This window comes from Myotis daubentonii, chromosome 5 (genome assembly GCF_963259705.1).
Source record: "Myotis daubentonii chromosome 5, mMyoDau2.1, whole genome shotgun sequence".
Taxonomy (NCBI): Eukaryota; Metazoa; Chordata; class Mammalia; order Chiroptera; family Vespertilionidae; genus Myotis; species Myotis daubentonii.
In genome coordinates, this window is record NC_081844.1 from 95,175,796 (window position 1) to 95,202,782 (window position 26,987).

The 26,987-nt window shown below is 41.8% G+C and overlaps 1 protein-coding gene across 1 annotated transcript in view; it reads left to right on the forward strand.

The window, feature by feature from the left end:
• The window catches only part of SGCD (sarcoglycan delta), a 302,515-nt gene extending 278,129 nt beyond the window's left edge, over positions 1-24,386 (forward strand). The window contains exons 7-8 of the mRNA XM_059699026.1: positions 19,210-19,333; positions 20,692-24,386. Of these exons, the coding sequence (XP_059555009.1) occupies positions 19,210-19,333; positions 20,692-20,865 (298 nt within the window). The 3' untranslated portion in view covers positions 20,866-24,386. The remainder of the gene's footprint in view (positions 1-19,209; positions 19,334-20,691) is intronic.
• Positions 24,387-26,987: the final 2,601 nt, after the last annotated feature.

Consider the following 26,987-nt stretch of genomic DNA (forward strand, 5'->3'; position numbering starts at 1 on the left):
TTCGGGAAGGATATATTCCTAGAAGTGGGATCGCTGGTCATATGGCAAGTTCTAGTATTTTCTCCGCTAGGCAGGAGGATGTGCATCACACACTGTCCTGCCCTTGAGCTGCTTGATCCTCATCCCTCCACCAATCTAATAGGAGCAACATAATTGTACCATGCACAGGGGGTCAGGGTATGGGTCCAGAATCATGTCCAATAAGTGCTCCAGTTACCTATTACTGCAGCTTAGATGAAAGGGATCTCAAACCAAAAGCTTGGGGTTGACATTTACAGTTGATTCTCATTATTTACAGATCCCTTATTTATGATTTCGCCTACTCACTAAAATTTATTTGTAACCCAAAAATCAATGCTTGCTGGTATTTTTATGGTCATTTGCAGACATGGGCAGAGTGGCAAAAAATTCAAGTCACTCAATGCCTGTCTTCCCAGCTGAGGCTGAGCAAGGCGACTATCCGCCTCATTGTTTCAGCTCTCGTGCTGTAAACTAGTGTCCTTTTTGTGGTCTATTCACTGCTGAGTTTTAAAAGTGATATTTGCTGTTTAAAACAGCCCCATGTCTAAGGCCAAAGGGCTGTTTAGTGTTCCTGAGCATAAGAAAACGGTCATGTGCCAGGCTGGTGTGGCTCAGTGGTTAAGCGTCAGCCCATGAACCGGGAGGTCACATTGTATTCCCTGGTTAGGGCAGATGCCCAGGTTGTAGGTTCGATCATTGATGTTTCTATCTCTCCAAAATTAATTAAAACATATTTTTGAAGAAAGAAGGCTGTGATGTGCCTTATGGAGAGAATACGTGTGTGAGGTCAGCTTTATCAGGTTTGAGTTCACTGTTAATGACTCCATAGTATATTAAATAAGGTGTCTTTAAACATAAAACAAGGTTATGTGTTAATCACTGGACAAAAATGTTATGACCAGAGGCTTGCAGGAACCTAACCGCACCTCCCCTGGGAGCAATAGTTCCGTATTGGCTATTTCAGTGTCCATGGCGACTTTATACAACATAACTGTCATGAATAATGAGAATCGATTGTATGTAAAAGTCCAGTGAGACTTCAAGGGATTTTCATACCTGTTTTTATTGATGATATCAAGTAGACCTTCTGGATGTTTGATTTAAAGCATATGTTTGTTTTTTAAAACAAGCCATTCAGAGCACAAATCTTGAATGAAGAATAGACATTCTTTTTATTTTCGTTACTACTATTTGTTTAAATTCTTTCCGATCATTGGCGTCAGGCTTGTGAGAACTACATTCACATCCTTAAGTATGTGGGGCTGTTGATGCTGTTCCAGTGCTGACTAGAGAAAGAGATTGTTTTTCTCATGGTTCACTGTTGACAGGCCCAGGAAAGGACTCGCTGAGCTGTGACAGTTGACATTTGGTACACAGCCACTCAACCTTCACGGCAGTGAAGTTTCATGAAAGCATGTTACATCCTTTGTAATATGTCTAGTCAGTCATCGTATTGCCTGTCACTTGTCTTGGACCTAAAATTAACTAAGAACTAATCATGGATAGGGGGCAGGAGAAAATAGATAAGATGAATAATGAAGACTAAATGCAATGCAATCATTATAAACTGACTCGTGAGTAAATGGAAAGGGCAGGAGATTATAGCCTTTGAGGCTGGTAGAAGCTCATCAGCAAAGGGCAATTTGGTTGGTGGAGTTGAACTTCAAACTCAATGAGGAGGATGCAGGGGACAGCTGAAAAGAGGTGTGGACTCGTCACACTTGCACATTTGGGATTTACAAATTGTCTCTCTTATGGATCAGACTAGGTTCGCTCATCATGCTGGCTTTTCTTGAACCTGAGTGACTGATCCATGCTGCCGTCATCATCAACCTGGCCTCGTTCAACAAGCATTCACTAGGAGTGGCTATGAGAGCCAGGCAAGGTCACCCTTTGGTGATGCTATAGACATAGAGTGTAGAGCCTCAGTGATTGGACTATGGTACAAGAGTACGTGGTTTTGAATCACAGCTCCGCCACTTATTCACTGTGTTGTCTTAGGCCAGTTTAACCTGTCAGGACCTCAATTTCCACACTGTAAAGCATAGATAACGCTAGTACCCACCTGGTGTTATAAGGCCGTTCGTGAGGATTAAATGCAACACTTATCAGTGCTTAGCATAGATTATTTTTCTGAGAAACAGAAAAGTGGCCACTGTGCCAAGATGTCTTTAGCAAAGAAAGAGTGGTTACAAGATGAGGTAGGCAGGTCAAGTCCTATAGGGCCTCACAGATAGCCAAGGTCAGGATTTTAAAACTAATTCTTAAGTGCATTTAGGAAGCCTTTGCGTGGTTTTAAGCAGGGCACTGACCACACTGCATAGAAGAAAACAATATTTGTTTTCTGCAATATACTGTGTTTTACTGGGAAAATTTGCAATATAGACTCAATACATTAATTACCTTTCATTCTGATTGGCCCCCGGGTGGCCCCCCAGAGCTCCTACCTACCGTGGACCCACAAACATTGTCCGGTGTTGATGATGCTAGGACTGGTGGCAGAAGTATTTGCAAGCAGGGCTATCTTTGGTGTCAGCTCACGTGCATTATTTTATTCAAACCTCACAACTACCTTGCAAGGTTTTTGAGAAGCTGAGGCCTGAAGCCTTCTAGCTGGGATCCAAATGCAGGTTTTCTGCTCCAGGGCTCACTGAGCTCCTGGAATGTGTTGGAGAGAGGGCTCTGAAGTCAGTCAGACACACTGTCTTAGGCCTGCCTGGCACCTTTGTGCCTCAGTTTCCCTATTTAAAAAAGGAATAATACCTGTTTCGCAGAGTGGTTGTGAGGAGTGGCTGCTGTATTAATGCCGATGCTGGACATAAGGTACGCGTTCTGTACACGTTCCACTGTTGCTTCATTTCCCAGTGTTGCCGGTCCGCCAGTGAGTTCTCTGCATCTCGGACAGTGAGGTAGTCGCATGTTGCTTTCCTAGAAGGCCGCTCTGTACCATTAGCCAGCTCCCTGTTGTCTCTGAGACGGCGTGCCATGCATGAGGCAAACACCCCTGCCCCTGCAAAGGGCTGTCCTATCTTCCCGCATCTTCTGCCTCCTCCAGCCTCGCAGGAGGCGGCACAGGGAGGCCCTGCGCACACATTCAGGAGGCTGAGCCCCACGTTCCCCCTAAACTACCTTTCTCCAAGTTCTGCTCTGTGATTAAACCTTACGGGCTTTAGGTAGGAAACGACAGGGGTCATCTTTGCTTCTGAAAATGTATTTGTGGTTTGGCTAATGAGGCAGTGAGATTCAATATGATTTTTCCTCGTGTGTAAAGTTAATACCTTAAGTGTTTTTAAAAGGAAAGCATTTCACCTGGGCATCAGGTTGGCAGCAAATAGACATTTCAGAGGCGGTCCACCCGCGGTGCTGGGAAAAGCTAGGCTTTGTCTCAGCAGGTCGCTTTCCATGGGGTGATGCCTCAGACACACACAGTCTGATCACCGATACCTGTGGCGCCTCTTTGCTCGGAGGTAAAATCTAGGTTCCCCACCTTGTGTGAACTGTTCTCCAGCTACCCGTTCCTTGTCATTCCCCAAGACCTCCGGGCTCCTTTATGCCTCAGTGGCTCTGCCCCTCCCTCCAATGACTTGGCCTGTCTCTTCTGAATAGGTCCCTCTGGCATCATTATAACCCTGTCTGCATTGTTCTGTCTTCTGATGCTTTGACACTGGGGCGAGAGGGGGGCAGGGGGACTTGCTGGGAGGGACTGTCTCATCCGGGGTTAGCTGACTCCTAGGGTTAGCACACAACTCACCTGCCAGCGCACCTTTCCTCTGCAAACCAACCAATCCTGAGTCCATTCCAGCCCTCACACCCCTCCTCTGTCAGGCTGTCACATTCTTGATCACTATTTCCCTGCTCTACTCGCCCCACAGCCAATTACCAAAAAACGGGAGAGAGCCCCTATAGCCTGCTGAAATTCTTCATCCTGGCTCATTCCTTCCTGCGGAAACCTGGTGAAAACTCTTGTCCATGTTTTCCCCTCGCCCCACCTGGTGCATCCCACTGTGGCTCCCTACGTGGTAGGTCATGCCTCGTGTTTCCAGGGACCTGAGTAACAAAATCTCACTCGTGGCAGCCATTTCCACGATTAAAACAAATCTCAGCTGCAGTTAAAACATCTTTCAAAGTGCAGGTGCTCAGAGGCACTTTCTCTGTGACGCCTTTCCCATTCCTCTTGCAAAGGTGGTTACTGCTCCCTGTGCAAGTTGTAAAACAGTCGTGTGTGTCAAGTTCATTGGACTGAGCTTTCCTAGATTCTGTGTCGTGCTCATGGCGGAACTCCCAGCATTTATCGCAGTGCATGAGGACTGTGTGGTACATTGGAAGTAACTCAGCCTTTCAATCTGAGTCCATTAGGGGCACATGAGTCAGAAAACAGTATGGTGTGAGTGTCTTCCTAATACTCTTGAATCTGAGCAGGCCACTGCAGCTACATGGATTTGGACAAGGTATTTCACCTCAGTGTGCTCTGCTGTTCTCCTCTATAAAATAGGGTGATGGTAGTATTTATCTCCAAGCGCTATAAAGACTAAGAGGAAAAAGGCAACAAGTCTCTCCACAAACTGTCTCCTCTGCCTGTGACGTCCTTGGCATCACAACTCAAGGGCCATTGTTTTAGGGAAAACTTGTCTTGTGTCACCGCCCCCCCCCCCCCAGTTACGGCAAACATATGATTTAGACTTAACTGTGTCCTTCTCTTTAGTAGTATTTACTCTTGTAAGTTTTCATTGGCAGCTCTGAGTAATGTGTATCTTCTCCATTAGACTGTGTATGAGTTGGGGTTTTCTGGTGAAACGAAACCAATAGGATGTCTATGCATAGAGAAAAATTTACTTTTGGGAACATTCCTGCCATTGTGGAGGTCTGCCAAGTTCAAAACCTGCAGGGTCGGCTGTCAGGAGACCCAGGGAAGCATTGCAGTTTGAGTTTAAAGACCGTCTGTTGGCAGAATCTTCTGGGGAAATTTGTCTTTTTCTGTTAAGGCCTTTAACTGATTGGTTGAGACTCACCCCTGTTAGAAGGGTCATCTACTTTACTAAGGGTTTCTCATGTGTAAACCTCATCTAAATCATGCCTTCACAGGCACATTAAGAGTAATGTTTGACCAAATATCTGGGCACCATCAGAGACGGTAACCTCTATGAGGGCAGGATTCAGTGTAATAGTTGTAGAGCCTACTACGTCGCATGTCCTTCATAATTGTGTATGAGTGAACATAGAGCACTGCGGAGTGTAGTCCCTGTGTGTGCAATCAGTGGCGGATGATGTTCTTTCCAAGAAAATATTTGTATAGAGATTTATTGAAGGGCAGCTCTGTAGGAGACACTGTGGTCAGTGCTGACAATATAATCAGGTAGTGTTTAAGATATAGTAATAAGAAGGCCCTTTAGCATAGAGGACAAAAGGCAGTGAAAGGAACATTTATTAGTAAATGTCCCCAGTCCCTTAATAAGGAGAAGTGGAACTGGAAGTCCACATAGTTCATTTTTTCTAGAGTCCTGCCCAGAGAAAAAGACCTTCCTGTGTGGTAAGAGGAGAGGGAGATGTGTCAAGGCTGCAGCCAAAGGCGTTGTAAATGGTTTTAAGTTCCTATTCTGCTGGTGATGGGAGAGGGGTACAGAGAGAGAGGAAGAAAGAAAAAAAAAGGGAGAGATGGGAATGAGGCAGCGAAAGATCAAAGAGAAGGGAACAGGAGCGACTAAGAGGTAGGAAGTTGAGAGAAAAAGGAAACGGGATTGCGAGAGTAGAAAGAGAAAGAAGTGAGATGGGAATGGGGCAGAGTGTGACAGAAAGAGAGAGGGAGGGACAAAAAAAAAAGATAAAATAGAGAATGTGATGTGAAACCAAGGGATGGGGAGAAAACAGAGGTGAGAGAGATGGAAATCAGAGAGGGATAAATTGCTTTCCATCTTTTACAGAAGTTTCCTTTCAATGTAAAATATAAAAAGTAGTTTGGGGAGTTAAGAACATGTAAAAATTTCTCTTTAGCTCATGAAAGTCACATTTCCTGACTCTATCGATAATAATGGGGAAGAGAACAAGGGCAGAGTAAGGAGGGAGAGAAAATTGGATAGGAAAGGGTGATGGAGAGAGACATTGAGAGACTTTACTTTATTCTACTTTTCCAAGCTAGGCTGTACAGCACCTCGGGTTCTAATCCCACTTTTTCTACTACCTAAGTTTATGACCGTGTCCATGTTCCTATCCTTTCTCTCTGAATCAGTTTCCCCTTAGGCAAAACAGGGATGGCCATCGACTGTCTTAAACACGACCTGATTTTATTGTCAGCACTCACTGCAGTGTCTCCTACAGAGCTGTCCTCCAATAAATCTCTCTACAAGACAAGCAATAGTCAATATTTTATTAATACAGGTAAGGGCAGACATGGTAACACACATAAATTAAGACTGTTTTCTCAGCAACACCAAAGTTCTTACAGTGATTCAAAAATGTTCAATAGAAGGTGACCAAACAAAGTCCAAATATTAGTATTTCTAGGTACATGCTAGAAAATCAATTCTTAACCACACTGCAAAGAATGCAAACTATTAAATTACAACATTTAGGTTTGAATCCTAGCTCAGCTTCTTACCTGTGTGTTGCATAAGCTGAATCCCTTTTTTCTTCACATGAGAATAATACTATGAATATTATATATTTCTAGTCATGGACTAAATATTGTACGTATAAATTACCCACACATTGGCCAACAGGGAAAATAATCAATGTATTTCTCTTGATAAATTACTTTCCATCTTTTACAGAAGTTTCCTTTCAATGTAAAATATAAAAAGTAGTTTGGGGAGCTAAGAACATGTAAAAATTTCTCTTTAGCTCATGAAAATCACATTTCCTGACTCTATCGATGATAATGTAGCCAACATCTTTGAACTTTCAAAATGTACCAGGTACTAATGTCTTACATTCAAGATCTCATTTAATCTTCCCCAGATCCTTGGAGGCCAGTGCTACTATTATCTCCATACAGCACATGGGTCCATCAAAGCTTAAAGTTTTTAAAAACCAGAACAGAAACGAAGGAGAACACTTCATGACAAAGCCCACAGTCTGCTCTGAAACCTGGGGTGACTTGGTCGCATAGAAGGGAGAAGGAAATGGTCTCCACACCAAGGTTGATAGATTGCCCTGTGCTCAGAAGCCACAGTAATACCACTCTCATTCTCTCTCCCTCCCAATTCCTTACTGAATTAATAGCCCACACAGGACAAACTTTCTCCCAGAGGTGGTGCCACTTCACAAGCTTGGCACTGGTGGGAGCCTGCTAGTATTTCATGAACACAATGTGGGTGAGACTCTATGAAATAGTGCTTGACTCTTTTCTGGGGTAGTTATTCATTGGTTGGCCAAAAGGTAGCCCACCAGTTGCTAAAGAGCACTATTTTCTAGCTACACTGTGCATAACAGCTACGTGACCTCTCCCTGTTACCCCAGGATTTGACCCCCTTACTAAATGAGCTCCAAAGTCAGCCAGCTTGCAGAAATATCCCTTTACAGCAGCTTTGCACCATAACAGTTGGGAATTACCTGATGATTAATGTCATCTCACCCAGAGAACTGTATTGCAGTGAAGTTCAGGATCCATCGATAAATGTGATGGTAATCTTCTATCTTTGTTTACATCAGTAATTAATGTAGTTCAGCAGGGAGCCCTTGAAACCTGGTATAAACAAGATTTATCCCCACCGGAATAGATTACAGCCATGTGTCACCATTCAAAAGGTAATTGGTACATTTCATTAGAGAGTAATTGAAAAACAGATTTATTTTAATGCCTTGTAATAAATAATCTTGATAAACGCTATTGTTAGCAGAGCTATCTGTACCATGTAAACAATTTGCTTTACATCAAAATATAGTATACACTATATATCATTCTTGGATTTTTCTGAGAAGTTTTTATTTACCTTGTTGTGGCTCTGAGTAGAAAATAGCACATTAATATATACTATGATCATTCCTTTGATAACAAGACCTTCTCCTCATGACTTTACTGTCCTCACAATTTGCCCCAGGTTTATTCTCTATCCCTCAAATGAAAATCTCCCACGTGGATGAACATAAATGTTTCTGACAGTGAGCAAAGGCCTTAGAGATCATGAGACAGCTATGAGGTCTGGCACTGGCTACATGGAGATGATATGAGGACATACCTCTTAGGGTTGCAGCGAGCATTAAGTGGGATGAGACACAAAGACTTTAGGCAAAGTCTTGGAATACAGGAAGAACTCAATGAATATTATATAAATAGTGCTATTATTATCATTACCATGTCTCTTTTCCAAGGAGATGTCCTAAGTCCTAGGGTGAGCTTTTATTTAAATCCCATTGGAAATGCAGCAGTAGAATGTACAAGCATTTTCCCCTCCATTTCCATTTGTTATGTGATAAAATTAACAAACATATGAAAATCAGAGGAATATTTTCGACACCAGTCATGGGCATGACTAAAATGGACCACCCCACTAAAGGATCTGAAGTAAAAACAGATCAACCATTATTTCAAAGTTTCATGACTTTGTGAGCTGTTGTGTAGAGAGTAAAACCGCTCTCCTTTGTTCTTCAAACTGAGATTAAGAGCAACATATCCCAAAGGTCTGTCTACAGATTGGAAGGAAACATGCTTTTAATGAGGAACCATGAATCAAAACACTGGCAGAAAAGAGGAGTGAAATGATTTTTTTCTACATCTCTAACAATCACACCATGTTTGTGAGAGTTCCTTTTCCTGCTTTCACAGTTGTAATGAGATGGAATTGTCCAGACCTGTGCTAAGCACTATATAAACACAGCTTTTTAAGGCAACTATTAGATTCATCGATTCATCATTACCCTTGTTTCGTAGATGAGTACGTTAGGGCTCAGAGAAGGTGAGCATCGAAGATCACACACAGCACTGCTTCTTGAACCAGGATACACGAAACCGTAGGACATCCTTGACATGTCTTCCTGGAGAATGTTTTACCTAAAGACTTTAAGGTAGAAGATAAAGAATTCAGCCAATGATAAATTAAGTCACTATTTTTCTATTAAATAGGGATATTTTATGCTGTAAAATACTAAATCACATAACTTTAAGCTGAGTAGGAGAAACTTCAAAGAAACCCTGGCCTTTTAGTGGGTCCTGTGCCCCAGAGGAACGTATTTATCCTCTGGGATAGTTGATGATTCAGCGGGAAGTTTTGAGAAGGCTGCTTTGAAGCCAGACAGTCCTGGTCACCTGCGACTCACCTTTGGGAGTCAGTGACTAGTGGCTTTGGGCACATCACTCCACCTTACTGAACCTCACCTGTTCAATAGGAATTCTGCCACATACTGGGCAGGGTGCCCTAAAGATTCCTTGGACCATATAAATGTCCAAAAACATAGAGATGCTCAGTACATGGTGATCCAGTCACTCTCAAAACAATGCCTCCCACTGTATTCAGCCACCAGCTTACCACACCAACCCTGAGACAGAACCAGGCCCTCTCTCCATATTGTTTTCAAATTCTACTTCAGGCTTTCTCTGCTATTCTCCCAACTAAGAGAGTATGCTGAAATGGGTTGTGAAAAATTGCAAAGTGTGTACTAACCAAATTAATTGCAAAATAGATATTAACCAATTATTTATTTCATGGCTAGACCAGAAATAGAAATTTTCAATTAATATCAAACAGAAACCATTTACTTTCATTTTATTTTATTTTTTATTTTTTTATTTTTTTTAAATTAAATCTTTATTGTTCAGATTATTACATTTGTTCCTCTTTCCCCCCCCCCCATAACTACCCTCCTCCCAGCTCCCACCCCACCCTCCGCCCTCACTCCCCACCCACTGTCCTCTTCCATAGGTGCACAATTTTTGTCCACTCTCTTTCCGCATCTCCCACACCCCTTTCCCCCCCAAGAATAGTCAGTCCATTCCCTTTCTATGTCCCTGATTCTATTATGATCACCAGATTATTTATTCACTTGATTCTTAGATTCACTTGTTGATAGATGCATATTTGTTGTTCATAATTTGTATCTTTACCTTTTTTTTCTTCTTCCTCTTCTTAAAGGATACCTTTCAGCATTTCATATAATACTGGTTTGGTGGTGATGAACTCCTTTAGCTTTTCCTTATCTGTGAAGCTCTTTATCTGACCTTCAGTTCTGAATGATAGCTTTGCTGGATAAAGTAATCTTGGTTGTAGGTTCTTGGTATTCATCACTTTGAATATTTCTTGCCATTCCCTTCTGGCCTGCAAAGTTTCTGTTGAGAAATCAGCTGACAGTCATATGGGTATTCCCTTGTAGGTAACTGGGTTTCTTTCTCTTGCTGCTTTTAAGATTCTCTCTTTGTCTTTTGCTCTTGGCATTTTAATGATGATGTGTCTTGGTGTGGTCCTCTTTGGATTCCTTTTGTTTGGGGTTCTCTGCGCTTCCTGGACCTGTAGGTCTATTTCTTTCACCAGGTGGGGGAAGTTTTCTGTCATTATTTCTTCAAATAGGTTTTCAATATCTTGCTCTCTCTCATCTTCTGGCACCCCTATAATTCTGATGTTGGTGCGCTTGAAGCTGTCCCAGAGGCTCCTTACACTATCTTCGTATTTTCGGATTCTTTTTTCATTTTGCTTTTCCAGTTGGGTGATTTTTGCTTCTTCGCATTTTGAATCTTTGACTTGATTCTTGCGCTCCTCTGGTCTGCTGTTGGGTGTCTGTATAATATTCTTTATTTCAGTCAGTGTATGCTTAGTTTCTAGTTGGTTCTTTATCACAACATCGAGGGTCTCATTAGATTTCTTGAGGATCTCACTACATTTATCGGCGGTCTCACCAGTCTTTTCGAGGGCCTTACTAAGTTTATCGGCAGCTTCTAGACAGTTCTTAAGAGACCTTAAAAGTGTGGTTCTGAACTCAATATCCTCCATTGACAGTTTTGTCCTGTTTCTTGGTCTCCGCATTTTTTATGCTTTCTTGGTACACCCCCTAGTGGTCTTTGTGCGCAGTCTTGTTGCCTTTAAAGCCTTGATTGATGTCGGCAATACCAGGGGTGATTTGACCTCCAGGCTAACTGGCTATGAGAGTCCGCTGTGTCTGCAGTGGGAGGGCTTCTGTGCTGGATCTCTAGGGCGGTGCTAATCTAGCGTTTGCCTGAGGCTATCCGGCAAATGGTTCTGTGCAGGGCTTGGGCGGGGCAGAGCAAGCAGTTATGGCTGCTCTCAGTTCCTTCCCCAGGGGCTCTGCCTCTCAGAGTCCCAGCAACGGCTGCAAACCTCGGAGAGAAAGCTGCCTTCGAGTTCCGACCGAAGCCAGACAGTCCCGCTTCTCCCGTTTGAGTCTTGGTCCCCAGAGACTCGCCCGGATCTGGAGCTCAGAGTCTGAAACTCCCTCCCGATTGAAAACAACAACCGTGCCCTCCGCTGGCAGCCCGCTCCGTGCGCGCACTCTGCACCTGAGTATTTCACTTCAGCCCTGCGCCTCCTCTGAGTCTGGGTATGATATTCTCTTTCCTCCTAGTTGTAGAATTTCCACTCAGCCAGCCTTCCTGTGGTTCTGGATGATGTCCGTTCTGTCCTTTAGTTATATCTCTGAAGTGGTTGTTCGAGGCAGCAATCTCTGGCGTTAACCTATGCCGCCATCTTGGTTTCTCTGCCCATTTACTTTCATTTTAAGTGTATACATTCATATTAGTCAAAATGTCTTTCAACACAAGGTTCACCCTATGTTTTTTTAAAATAATTTACTTTTCCCCAGAGTCCTAAAACTTAGCTCTGTCACTCCAACATTAGCTCAGCCAATAAAGGCAGCTTTGGGGTGGCATTTAAAAAATGTGGGTTCTGATGCTCTCTCCTAGCTGTGTGAGCGTTAGGGTTAACATCCCCAAGCCTCACGTTCCCTGCTTATAAAACTGGGATCATTAACAGTAAGATTAATAATAGTATAATGACTAGAATTGTTTTCCTAGCGCAGTGCCTAGTATGCAATACTTTTTTATTAGATAGCTTTTATAAAATTAAACTTGAATGAAGCATCATTATTCACCTAGGAGATCTTAATTTCCACTTAGCAGCCTTCTTAGAGCTATGGAGCTTACCTGTTTTGGCCCCCACAGACAGGGGTTCCCATACAGCACATGAACAAACAAATGCAGTGTTTTTGTAGGATGTCTACTGAGTGTCAGCATTGAGAATGAAGGGAGGACATCATGACCATTTGCATTATAACCACATGGCAGGCAGTACACTCACTTGCTATTAATATTCCAAAATCTGAAATGAAGTACATTTTAGGACCAGGAGGAGGGGCCCCCATGGACACATGACAACTTAGTGGCAGACCTAGTCATTCGAATCCACTCCTGGTCCAGCACTCCTTCCGCTGTAATACACTGCCCCATGGAGCTGCATTGACTAGATCAAAGCTAGTGATTTCATTTAAGGGAAAAAATCTAACATTTGTGAATTTAATTTTCATCCTTTATTAAAATAATCGACAGCCTGCTCCCAGGACACGTGGAATCAGGTTAGTTGCATGGGTCGTTAAATGTCAGAGACCTTTAGCTCTTATTGGGACGGCTTGAGAGTTATTACTATCATTAGTGTGGAAATGTACATCATTTCTTTGATATTCAAATCAATTATTTAGTTCCATGCTCACTTGAGAAAGAATCTCTCAGTGTAAAGAATGTGTTGCTTTGGAGATGACAGGATGCCGGTTGGGCTAGAGTTTCCTCTGGAAACTGCAATGATCATTTCTATATTTTCTTAGGCAGTCCCTTGGAAACCTCAATTAATTTGGCTAGTACATGATGAGAAACGTGATTTGCTACAAAGCCCCAGCTTCTAAACACCATCCGGAAGCCCATCTTAGGCTACGAAGGCACCATATTTATATGTGATCGGTTTTTAACTCTGGCAAAAGGAATTGACAAATGCAGAGAGAATGTCAAGATTGTCCCTTCTCAAAGTCATTGACATTTTAGCAACTCTTATAACAATCAAAACACATTTTTGGAGGAAGAATGGACTTCTTTGGCCACTAATCTTTGAACCTTTTTGAATAAAATTACTCTTGGCATTCCAGCTTTTTGCAAAGTCTGTCATGTGGCCACTACATTAACAAGGATGCCTCTTGTGGATGATGAAATGTTAAGGAAGTCAGAGGGGATTAGAAATGGTGGGGGAAAAAACTCATTCATTCTAACCCCAGTTTAAGGGGGGGAGGGATGCATGGGTTTGACAGAATTTGTATGTGGATGAATACAGTAATGAAAACTATCACTCACCATCACATTTCATGTACTCTGCTAGGGCGTCACCTACATATCCACATTCCAGCTTCATGATAGTCCTGTAAGGGAGGTATTGTTATCCCTATTGAACAATGAGAAATAGCTGAGCCTCAAGGAGACTTGTCCACTTTTCCAAGGTCAAACATCCAGTAGCTGGAAGTGCCTGAACTCACACTCCTGACTTGAAAGTTCAAGTTTTAAACCACTATCCTACATTCCCTCCCAAGAAATTCATATTGCAATTTTTAAAAGGGAGGAAACGGTGGCCCTAGCCACACAAATGCAGAATGACATAGTTACTAGCAAAGTGGGCCACATACTGAGGGACATTTTTCTATTTTTTGGTCTAAAAGTATGACATAATGCCAATATGACTGCCAATTCTAATGTAATTAGACTATAATAATAAATTGTCCAGAATCATACCAGGAAGGGAAGGGAAGAGTGTTTTATGGTCCTGGACCTTACTCAGAACATAACAAGAACACTGTATTCCATGCTAGGTAGCAGAATCTAAGCGGCACATTAATTCAACAAATATTCATTGATTACCCAGGCAACATCTTGATCAGGGCATAAATCTAGTGGACTTCCTGCCTTTATAGACCTTATTCTAGAGGAAGAAAGAAATGATAACAAGTAAACAGACAAATAATGACAAATTGTGTTCAGTGGCATGAAGGAATGTCCCTGGGTGATGGAAAGGGTGGTCAGGGAAATAGGTGGCATTTAAGCGAAACTTGAAGAATGAGAAGGGAACAGACACACAGAGAGGAAGGTTAGACCTACCGTGCGTTGCAACAGGATGGCCAAGAGGGTCGCTCAAGTCGCATCACTGAAAAATCTGTTGAAGATCCTCTTTCGCCTGGATAAAGGAAGCCTCCAGATAACCAAACTGTTAAAAACAAATGCTTGTCTTTATAAATTTGAAGTGCTAACCTATGGGGACTCTGGGTGGCATAACAGATTACAGGATGAGATTTCTGCCTAAAATGTAGAACTGCTTTTCAACTATCAGAACCAGGAAATATTATAACGCATATGCGCTAGGAATCAAGAGGCCATGCTTTGATCTGTAACTCTCTAGGCACATGATCTGCACCATGACACTTAACCTCTCGAACTGTCCACTGCCTCCTCTCACAAGTGGGGCTGGTAGTGAACATCAGATGGGACAATACACATGGAAAGCACCCACCACACAGGGCACGTCACATAAGTTCACTGATTAGATGTGGATCTAAGTCTGTCACCGGCACTTGACACTGGGTTTCCCTCTGAGGTTCCTAATTGGCATGATGTCATACTTTTAACCTAACTCAGAAATACAGGAAGAGTCACAAAGGTGGCAAGAAAATGTGGTCAGAGGGAGCATTATGAATTTTCAAACTGAAAAGTAAATGGGCCACGGTATTCGGCATGCTGGTAGCCAGTACTGTGCTCTGAAAGTTGTCCAGCATCAAAATCGCATCATGACTTCAAAGTAGCCCACTATGCTGAAGCTAATCAGGTTTTTCAACATGGCTGTTGGTTCATTACTATTTGTTTATCAAAGAGAACAACTAAAATATGGTACTTTCTTGAAATAGGAATTCAACTCGGAGCTCTTGAAGATTCAACCAGAGCTAATGAACTTCAGATCAATGAAGAAATTGTTTGAGAAATACTAGTATACACACTCTATGAGTAGAGCCCCACTGGTATGCTAAGGGTTATATACACAATATCCTAAGATCAACAACCCAAAATTACAAGTGGCCCCGGTGGTACAATGAACTACAGAGTAGGCACTGCAGGTCTTTATTTTATCAAGCACATTAACTTAGCTCCTGGGGTCACAGCTTTGGTTACTCTTCCCCTAGACCAGTGATGGCAAACCTATGACATGCGTGTCAGAGGTGACACGCGAACTCATTTTTTTGGTTGATTTTTCTTTGTTAAATGGCATTTAAATATATAAAATAAATATCAAAAATATAAGTCTTCATTTTACTATGGTTGCAAAGATCAAAACATTTCTATATGTGACACGGCACCAGAGTTAAGTTAGGGTTTTTCAAAATGCTGACACGCCAAGCTCAAAAGGTTCGCCATCACTGCCCTAGAAGCAATATCATAATCATTCTGGCCCTGGCCCCTTAGCTCAGTTGGGTAGAGCATCATCTCAATACACCAAGGTTGCAGGTTCAATCCCTGGTCAGGGCACATACGAGAGTCAACCAATGAATCAGTTAAGAAGTGGAACAACAAATTGATGTTTCTCGCTCTCAAATTCACAAAAAAAATTAAAAATATCATAACCATTCTATTCCCACCAGTGAAATGGTAAAGGTTCTGTATTAAAAATTGTGTATCTGTAACACACACAGAACTGCTAAGTCAGTCTAAGACAGTGGTTTTCAACCAGCACCATATAGATAAATTTTTGAAAATGTAAATGGCCTGGAATTCTGACTTAATTTATATGGGACGGGACCCAAGTTTTGAAAGCTCCTCCTATGGTTCTAACTGAATAAAAATTTCCCAGCCATGGGCCTCAGCCAATCCAAGAACCCCCTGAAAGCAACTACTTCAATTGACTAAAGCACCGCCAACTTTACAAACCCTCCCCTCATGTTTTTCTAAATTGTTTACCTTTCAATCATAACTTTTTCTAATTCATTTTTTTCCCTCAAATGTAGAACATACACAGTAATCCCGGGTGTTGGTGTTAGTGTGACTCTGCTCTCCCTAGGAAAGACTTCTGGCTAACCCTCTGCTATTTCACTCACCACATACATTACTTGTTCTTTATGATGTTTTGAAGGTCGTTCCCCAAAGTAATAAAAGCTATTGTCTCCATTCTCTGAGGATGGGAGCAAAATATGATCTAAAAGCTTGTCTAGGTTTAGAAGTGATTAATGTAGATTCTTATGATGAAGGAAATGAAAATGAGAAATCTGGATAAGTAATCACTGTTTCAACAAAAACAATTTCAACAAAAAATGAGCTTGAAACAGAGAGAACAAACTGATAATGCCAACAGCAAATAAATTATTCTCTGAGTGTTAGAAACAGACCTTGTGATAGCATTTTAAGTTTTGTGAATCCTTTTGATTCATGACACTTCCTAGTGTAACTGCGGAGCAAAGGGACACTCTTGCTGCCCCACGTTTCACAGGTACTTGAAATGCAATTTGGGCAGAGGAGGAGAGGTTTCAAATGAATGCAGAAATGCACCTGGAAATGATGGTTGCATAGAGAAAGCATCTCCCCAGGCTTAGGAGACACAACCAAGCTTGTCCTTATCATATTCCGTGAAACCACCTCAGAGGGCAACAGCGTCTGGGCACTTTGGAACTCTGGTGAGGATCTTGCTCTGTCTCTAGCTATAGAGGGAGGACATTTCTAAGGAAATGTTCACCCTGGTAGGATGTCACCTACATTGTGACTTGGCTAAGACAACCGTCTCTGAGTGCATTCCTAGTCTCGGCAGCCCAAAGGAGTCAGCTGACACTCCAGAGTCTGAGTATGTTTTAGATAGTCTTTTTGAGGTTGTGTATACACACTGTCAATAACTCAGCAACATAGGAATCTGCTGCCAGCCACAACCAAATACACCTCCCCATTTCTACCTCTAGCCCTGCATATCCACATTCCCACCTGACGTTTCAGCCACCTCCAATTCAACACATCTAAACTCCACTCACAGTTTTCTGCTCTAAGTATTCCACCAACACTCTTCCTACCTTAGTGGCTGACCCACACAGTATACCAGTTATAAAACTCACAACGCTGGGAATCATTTCTAATTCCATCATCAAATCCAAGTTACCATCTTCTCCCACATGGATAACCACAGACTTCTAGCTCTTCTCCTTGCAATTCTCATGTCCCTTCTTATCCACTGTATAGCCAGATATATATATTTAATATTATACACACACACCCTGTTTTTTTTGTATATCTGGAGAACCCTGACTAATACAGTATAAATAAGCAGCTGTATTGTAAGGGATTGGTTCTCCTGAATGGAAGCTGAGAAGTCCTTACTTGCAGTCAGCAAGCTGGAGATCCAGGAGAGGTGGTGGGGTGAATGCTAGTCTGAGAGCAGAAGACCAATGTCCCACCCAGCTCACGTAGGCAGGCAAAGTTCCTTCTTACTCAGCCTTCGTTCTGATCAGGTCTTCAGCGGATTGGATGAGGGAGGGAGGGCCATCTACTTTACTGAGTCCACTGATTTAAGTGTTACTCTCACCCAGAAATACCTCACAGATACACCCAGAGCAATGTTTGACCAAATGCCTGGCCACCCTGTGTCCCAGTCAGATTGACCCACAAAACTAACTACCACAGTAATCTTTGCAACATGGACATCAGATCATGTTGTCCATTATCTTTTTAAGCCTCTATAAATGTTTTACTAGGTCACCATATTCTGCCAGGCCATGCCTAACTTATCTCTTACCTCTTCTTCTTACTACCACAGTCTCTATGAACCTTCTTTCAATTTTTTAAGCCACATAACTATTTTTTCCTGAAAGTCTTCATGCATGCTGCTCCCTCTCCTTGGAACACTCCTCTTTCACCAAGTTAACTCCTCCTTATCCTTCAGATGTCATCATAAGCCTTCCCAGACCTCAGCTTTTCCCACAAACCAATCCTCAGTTATATAAACTCTTATAATCCCCTGAACTTCTTCGTTAAGGAATCCTCATCACCATAAACCAATAGCTGCTTAATGTATCTCTTCCACAACAGCACATAAACTCACTAGGGAAAGGAGGTCTATATTGTTTATAACTTTAACCCCAGCATTTTGCATAGAATAGGAATTCAATAAATGTTGCCCAGATAAATGAGTCACTTCCTAACGACTCTTTCAGACTTGGAAAGAGGCCACTTCTCTGTCTCTATAGGTCTATGTCTCTGTAGGTCTAGTATAATAAATGTTTATTAAATAAACCAACAAGTTCTACTCTGGGAAAGAAGGATTGATTCAAAAGAGTGTTTTGTAATGTTCTGGATTGCCTTTCATAAAAGCAAACTTCAAAATGGCTTTGCTCTAAAAGGGACAGACTATCACTGTATTTCTGAAAGAATGGCCTTCAAATGACAATATACAACCCATTTCTTAAATCTTTATAGAGCACAACCCTAGAGTATTCTGCTTAGATTTTCAACTCATTATTTAAAGACAGATCTTTCCAGGCCAGTGTGGCTCAGTGGTTGAGTATCAATGTATAAACTGGAGGTTGAGGTTCAATTCCCAGTTAGGGGGCATGCAAGAAGTACTGGATCAATGAATCTCTCATCATTGAAGTTTCTATTCCTCTCTCCCTCTCCTTCCTCTCTCTGAAATCAATAAAAATATATTTTTAAATGAATAAAGACAAACAGATCTCTAAAACTTCAGCAGTTCCATTCATAAAATTTGCATAGCTACTGCATTTATGAGGAGCATGGATTTCAGAGTAACTTGACTTCAAAGCAGATCCTATATAGAAGATCCCAAGTTTCTCCTTCCTTCCTGTAGGTGCTAATTTTATTTCAATCAGTTTCTATACTAGAAGTTAAAATGGATTCTATCGAATACAGTGTTTAAGCCAAAGCAGCCATTAAAAACAGGATGACATAGTGGTGTGGATTTGTGTTTGATCAACTTAGCTAAGCTGGCACTACATTTCCTGGTATCCCCTTCTCTGGGTTAGCGTGGTGATATGCAATGAGGGTGAAGCCCAGATCTGTGCTCCCTCATCAGTGTGACCAGGTTTGTAAAGCAAAGCTAGACAAATGTCCTGAGAAAATACTGAAGTGCCCCTTCAATGCTCTGAGCATCGAACATCCTCTGAAATTTTCCACACACACACACACACACACACACACAAAATTCTGAAATGGGATCTTTAACCTTAGTCTTGTATATATTTCAGGTTGGAGTCCCCAACCCGGTCTCTGGTGATGGAGGCCCCAAAAGGAGTAGAAATAAATGCAGAAGCCGGCAATATGGAAGCCACCTGCAGGACAGAGCTGAGACTGGAGTCCAAAGATGGAGAGGTAGGGGCTGAGAAGGACAGGAGTCCGGAGAGATGCAGCTGCAACCAGCCAGCCTTCCCCCAAACTGGTTGGTTCCTCCCTGTACCACTGAAGTTGATCCTACGCTGTAAGAACCAAAGGAGCCAACTGGAAGGTTTTATTTGGGGAACAGATATGTCGACCAGGACAACGATAAGCCAAACCCACAATACATCCAAGTTATGCCTCATTATTTGTAAGGTGCTGAGATAATAGCAAGTACAGAATAATACATATGGCTGTAGGGAGGAATGCTATTTCCAAATTCTGTCTGTTGTCATATAAAAATACGATTTATGTAGCTGGCAAACTAAGATGTATATGACACACATCTGGCTAATGATGAACAAAATTTACTGGTAGTCATTTTTGAAAGTTGATGTTGCCTGTTTCTACTTTCATTGAGTATAGAGAGTCAAATCCAACAGCTATCCCCAACCAGAACAAGCCAAAACTTCAATCCACCTGACAGATTGCAAATATTCATCCTCCTAACCCAACACAATCTCACTTGGGTGGACAGAATAAGTTGCTCATGTTTTTGCAATGTGAGCCAAGTCCCCAAAGAAAACATGATTCAGCTGCAGACTGTTTAAAGTGCCTTCACTGTGTCCATAAGCAAAGTTTTCTATTTAAGAATTTTTAAAAGAAGGAAAAAAATGTTTTCCTTTATCAAAGCAAAACTCTACCCTCCCTTTCGGAGCTACTTAGAGGTGATCCATCTCCAGTTGCCACTGTTCGCCCAGCCTGCCTTTTGATTGGTTTGGCATTTGCTATACTGTATTTGTTTTAAAAGAGCTAGTCAGATAGAGCAGTCAGTTATCAAAACCGTGTCTTCAAACAGCTACAAACTCCAAACCACACACACTTAAAGCAGCGACTGCATCACGTACATGGTTTACAGCTGTCAGAATTCAGACTGAAGGGATTAGTTATATTGTAGCATTCACTTAAGCCCAGAAAATGCTATATATTTTTGAAGATGTACCATACACACAGACATACTGAGGGTCTGAGAAGTGCCCCAGTAAAGAAAATGGTTAAAGCTAGCATTCCCAAACACATTTCACTCTAGAACTCTATTCACATTCTACATGATAGACTTTTGCAAAATGCTAATATACATATACATCCAGTGCAATGTTGCCTTACTGGACTATAAGCTTCTGTGAGGTAGAGACTCTGTCTTATTCATCTCCGCATCCCTGGTACCCGCAATACTCAACCCCGAGTATGTGCTCATTTGATCCAAGTGGAACTGAACATGCATCTGCTATTTCTGAATGTCAGGAGGGTCAAGGACAGCCTCTAACTCTTCCCTTCCTATCTACTCTCTTTAGATTAAGTTAGATGCTGCGAAAATCAAACTACCTAGGCTGCCTCACGGATCCTACACACCCACAGGAACGAGGCAGAAGGTCTTCGAGCTCTGCGTCTGCGCCAATGGGAGACTATTCCTGTCCCAGGCAGGAACCGGTTCCACTTGTCAGATAAACACAAGTGTCTGCCTTTGAGAGACTCTCCACAGTGGACGCTGTCGGCAGCGGAAGGCCTTTTTCTGGCTTCAGACATGGGCTGCCAGCTATTTTTACTAGAACACAGAAAGCCTATCAAAGACCTTGTGTGTGTGTGCGCGCGCGTGGGTGAGTGAGCGTGAGTGTGTGTGTGTGGATATAAATATATATAAATATATATAAATAAATATATATATCCTCTGTATAAAATGAGGTTTCAGTACAAAAGGAACCACGGGTGACCCTGTGATACTGTCATTTCCATCCCCACCCTACCACCTACAGGATAAAATCAAAACACTGATCAGGCTCCACACCCTCAGACCCTTCAGAATCACTCAGCCTGTCGGACACTCACCAAACAGCATCCGCACCTCCTTTAGTGTCATTTCAGGGCAGTGATGGCGGGAATCTCCAAGTCACGCTCCAGCGCTGAGACCCTGGGATTAAACATGGACATTTGGTTTCCTTTTGCAGCTGGAGTGAGGCTGGCCGACTCCTCCCTCCTCACGTTAGGAGGGGCAATGCCACAGAAGTCGACCATGGAAACTCAAATGGTTGGTCTGCCTCTGCAATCAGATGTTTGGGGGCCTTTGTCGCTGGATGGATGAGGAGGAGGAATTTTAGCAAAGTGTAAACTGCTCACCCAACTCCTCTCTTCCTTCCTTCCAACTCACATATAACCCCCTCGTCAAAACAGGAGTCATAAATCAGCACAAAATCGGAGAACAGCTGCTCCTCAGTCGGCTGGAAGCTACTCCATGGCCTTACAGGCAAAGAGTAAATGGGTGATGCATCTCTGTTTAAAAAGGGGGGCAATGGCTCAAAATCTGTTCTGTCCTCACTTCTGACTTATTCAATAGACTCCGACCCAAAATTATTGGATCAATCAAAATTAACCAGAGTGGGACCCCCAACCCCAAGAGGAGCCATTTGGAGATGGAAGTCTAAGAGTAACCTAATTATTTCTATATTTTCTTGGGATTGGTAGGTAGAGCCACACACTCACTGACTTTGATCTTCTTATATATTTTTTGCAATGTAGTGATAGTCATATTCTGAAATCCACCATTATGTTTTCTCCAAGAATAACAGATCTAAAGCACTACACACACACACACACACACACACACACACACACACACACACACAAAAGGCTTACTGATGTGTAGCATAAACTGAGTCACTGTGCCCCCCTGGGCCCAGCAGCACCCACTCCCCCACTCGTAGAAACAATCCTAATTCCCGCCATCAGCTACCACCCATCACTCCACCTTCATCCTCATGCTCCAGGGTCACCCTGGCCAGCTCTTGTGCTGGGACAGGGGATTACACCATCTCTGTTCAAAGAGGGGGAAATGTGCCTATGCCTTAAGTCAATGCACTCAGCAAGGAGAAGCACATCCTATTTATCTTATTATTTCCTGTAGTTTATTTTGGGTGATTGGAGGGGAATGGTTTAGTAGTGACTGGGTATCTTAAAAGCAGGTTGACAAGCCAAGTGGCTGACAGATGTGGACTCTGAGGAGCCCAGAATGGAGACACACTTGGCTTACACAGTCCTGGATGCCACTTGGCAAGGAGTGGCCCCACCATCCTAAATGAAGTAGCATTTGTAGGCCTGAATGGCATCTTTTTGTTTCTCAGCAAAATCCTAATTTTTTCTTACTTCACAAGCAGGGTAAGATTTGTCACAGGAGATAAAAAGAGTTGGATATCTTTGAGGTGACACTCAAGCATTGAGCTAAGGTTTGCATATGTGGGATGTAAAAGCAAGCTGTGTGTTGCTTAGTCACTTAGAAGTAGGGGTGGTGCCAGCCTGACCATGGCCCTGCTGGCTTCCAGACACCAGCTCCCCCTGGTCACTCTTGCTCAATGTCCCATATAGAAGAATTGGGTTGTTCAAGGGCCAGATCATGAGATTGCTTAGTTTGTAACACTAGGCTCTAAAAAAGAAAACTAAAAAAAAAGCTACCAAGTTGCTCTGGATCAGTATTGTTGATAGCCTATAGGATCACGCTGCAGAATCTATATTTACCACACACAGGGCTTGGCCAGCGGGAAAAGGCCCTCCTTGGTGATTGGGAGCATTTACCCCATATCATTCAGATAAACAGAAGTAGCTAAAAGGAGGTCCTTTGTGGCGGAATACCTTAAGACAAAGTTTTCTTAAGCAGACAGACCATCCTTGCATTTTGCCACCTTAAGTACACAGGGTGTGGAAGACAAGAAAATAAAAGGTTCTTGAACTCTTTCCTCTGATTTTGTTCTAATCATCACCTGGAAGCTGAGGTCAGCACCTTGGGAATTTTATACCAATAAAAAAGACTGGTATGATCCCACTCACAAAGTTTATCCTAAAGGTAATCACATCACAAATAAAACAAATAATAATAGCTGCCAAGAATAGAAATCAAGCAGCCGTAGGGAACAGTCATGACATAAAAGCCTAATCTTCATTTGTGCTAATTGACCACAGTATACGAGGTAATGAGCAGGGAATTTGGCATGGATTAAATTATGTATTTCTGTTCAGACTCTAGACTGTGGTAAAGTACATTCTAAGTTTTTCAATGTACTTTTTTTTCTTCCCTACTTCCTTCAACTAGAATATTTGTTCATGGTCATGAGAGAAAGTTTTACCTGAATTCTGGGAAAAAAAAATTACATATCTTTTACATTAAAATCTGAGAACCTTTAATTTTTAAAAATGAGATTCTTTCTAATCTTTATATATAATGGCTTCTAGACAATCACACCTTTCTGTGTATTAAGCAACAGGTGGCATAACAAACAGAGAACTCAAATGAATCTTCAATATTCTAGAAGTTCTAGTATGTTCATATTCTTCCGAAGAGTTTTAAAAATTAAAAATTATCTCCAAGTAGGTTTAGCACTTAGGTCTCACTAAGTCATAAAGGTACAGTCTTGGGAAACGATGAAGGTGTGATGGAGGTTTTCAAAAGTCCTATGGTGGCCTCAATGTAGATGGAAACTTGATATGAGGCTTTTGAATTATGTTACCCAAGGACTAGATCTTATAAACTTGCATTGGTTTTCATTTCTTTTATATCAGTTTTCTTTGGATCATTGCCATTGTCTGCTCAGCCACCATGGACCAAAGATTTCTTGAGGTTCAATTCTAGAGCAGTGGTCAGCGAACTGTGGTCCCTAAACCAAATTCCAGCTCATCACCTGTTTTCATAAATAAAGTTTTATTGTAACACAACCACATCCATTTATGTACCTGCTGTCTATGACCGATTTCCTACTGTAACAGCAGGGTTGAGTAGCTGTGCCAGAGATCTCATGGCCCACAATGCATTGCTAGTAAATAGTTACTAATTGGCCTTTACAGAATAAGCTTGCTGACCCCTGATGTAGAGGTCATTTATGGTACGAGTAGGACACAGCAGCACAGAAAGAGACTTTACAACAGCATGAGTAAGCCTACATGTCCATCTGTCCTTGAGAATAGAAATACTTGGCCACTGAAAAAAGCTTAGCCTTATGCTGTGTTTTTTTTTTTAAAAAAAATGATCCATTTATCTGAGAAATGCAGGCTCACATGATCTGGGGAACAGGGAGGATGGAATTAGAGGAAGATGGAAGGAAAGAAAAGCTGTGATCCTTCACGAGTTTTTTCCTTAGATCTTAAGTAGATAGGTGGTTCCTCCTGTCTGCATCTAATGTGGTAATAAATGAAGCGGGGGTCCTGTGATTTAAATTCAGAATCTCTCCCCTGGAGAGACTATTTCTACAACCTCTACTTAGAGGCTTCCACCTCACCTCCCCATAGTCCAAAAAGATGCCCATTCCATGGTCCTTCAGAGCATATTTTGACTTAACGTGTCTTTTTGGCATCACCACCTCAGTTACTCATACCTGCATTGTACTTACAATGCTATGACCACACCAGGCCTGAAGGGTTGGTGAGACCAATAAATTTAGAAATACTGAAAGAAGCATCTTAAAATATGTAGGAAGAAAAAATATTGTACCATTCTTTCATGAAGCTGTTGCTGGGATGAAGCAGGTTAATTCCAGTTTCATTTTGTTCCCAAGGCCCTGGGTCTTTGTTCTTTCAGGTAGTGGGAGTGCAAAGAAGACTATTTCCAATTCCCTATCTGCCTCTGTGTGGGAAGGTAGGTTCCTACCTGAGATCTGTCGCTTCAGTCAACATCTCTATCGCTAATCCCAGCTTTACTCAATATTGTTAAAATAGCATCAGTATGAATGAGGTTTTGTAATATGAGTATTCATGTCAGGGAGGAAATGTGGGGTTTTTTTCTGAATGAAAACAACCACCATTTTACAGACCCTAATCGACATCACTAAAGGAGTCCTTCAGCATTTTATCTGGATTCAACCAAAGGAGGATTCAATGGACAACCCTGCCCTTCAGCTAAATGAGAATATCTTGCCTTTGTTTATTTTAGGCAAAAGATAGCACAACGCTTGGACAAAAGAGATACATAGATTCATGTAAGCACCTGGTTCTTATTCTTTAAGGCTCTGTGAAAGGTGAAAATCTCACTTGAGTACATTGTAAACAAGACCCATCTTCTAGCTTTCCCCTGCACCAGAAAATCTTAGGCACAAGAAAGATAACAAAGCAGTTCCCAGAATAATACGTTTGCCTGGTGCCCCAGTAGTAGATGGGGGAGGGAAGTAATAATAAAAGAAACAACTGTAGAAAATAGATCTTTTATCTCAAATATAAAATGTCTCTCTTTTGGTCTTTCATCACTCTCTCTTTGGTGGAAGGTTCCCCCATTTTCAACATATTTCCATTAAAATAGTCAAAGCTACTGCATTGGCATGTCAGATGCATTTCTTTCTTTGTGGTCATCAGAATTTAAAATTATACAGTTGCCTCTGAATTTCTCATTCACAAAGCTAAACCACGGATAAGAGATAAAGCAGTTGGAGACCTGCTGCTTCAGCCAGTATAGCTCACCACCCGCATTAGCACTTTCAAAAGCAATGTGATTTCTATGCTTCTTAGAAGCTTTCTTCATAATGGAGCCCTTGAAATTTCTCAAAGCAGATCCGAATGGCAAAGGGAAAATAATTATGGTTGGGAGGTCCTTATTTTACATATTATTAGAGCGCCAGTGTAAGAGAAAATAGCCCATTTGGGGTGACCTATGCTCACATACTTGATTTTCTTTTGTTTTTACCCCCTTTCCTTTTATAGTCACTGACAGAGTAGGAAATTAGCATCTTCCTTTGAGAAAAGAGCAATTCAAGAATACTATGAGCCCTTGAAGCCATAGAAAGTGTGATTTCCTAACAGGATTAGTGATGTTATCAAATCCATCAATGAACAGTCTTAAACATACCTACAGCAAAGCTAACTCAACATCAACCCCAAATGTGGTACTATCAGTCCCATTGCCATGAGGTTTTCAGTCAAAATAAAACAAAGGTTGTATAGGCAGGAAGTATGTTTAGTGTCCAAATGCTCCTGTTACAATCGGAAGCCAGAGTAATGTCCCAGAATGCCTCATTAGTCCTGTAGACAGACACTCTCACTAGCAAGTGAGGGGATTTCAAGTTTTCGATGAACAGTAGCGAAGGTCAGATAAATAAGACAACACGAGGCTGCCCTCTTTTCGAGAAGAGAGAAGGAAACATTTGTCTTCCCTAAAATCTACTCTGCCTTCCTACTCCTACACTTATCTACTAGTCCTTCTTACAATGTCTTCACAGCCTACTTCTGCATTTAGATCATTTTGGTGAAATGATATAGAACTCAGATTTTACAATGTGAGAAAATCCAAGCTACTCATTTAGGTTGTTACGTTAGTTCAGTATAGCAAAGAATTATCTTAGGGCAGGAAAGAGTTACTTGTTGACAAGGAAGATTTTGGTGTTTCTTTAGTCCCCATATTCATCTAATTCATGGGGCTCTAACATTTTGAGAATCTGAGCAAAGTTCTGGACCTTCTCCCCAAAGAGAATCTCGCCCAAGAAATTTGGCATAAAATTGAATAGGTCTTCTTGGACCCAAAACCTAATCTAAGATATGACAAGAGCTGGATTCTATTCTCCAATTATAACACTAATTTTTTATTTATAGTCACTGAGTATTTATTATGTGCTAGACATTGCACTTA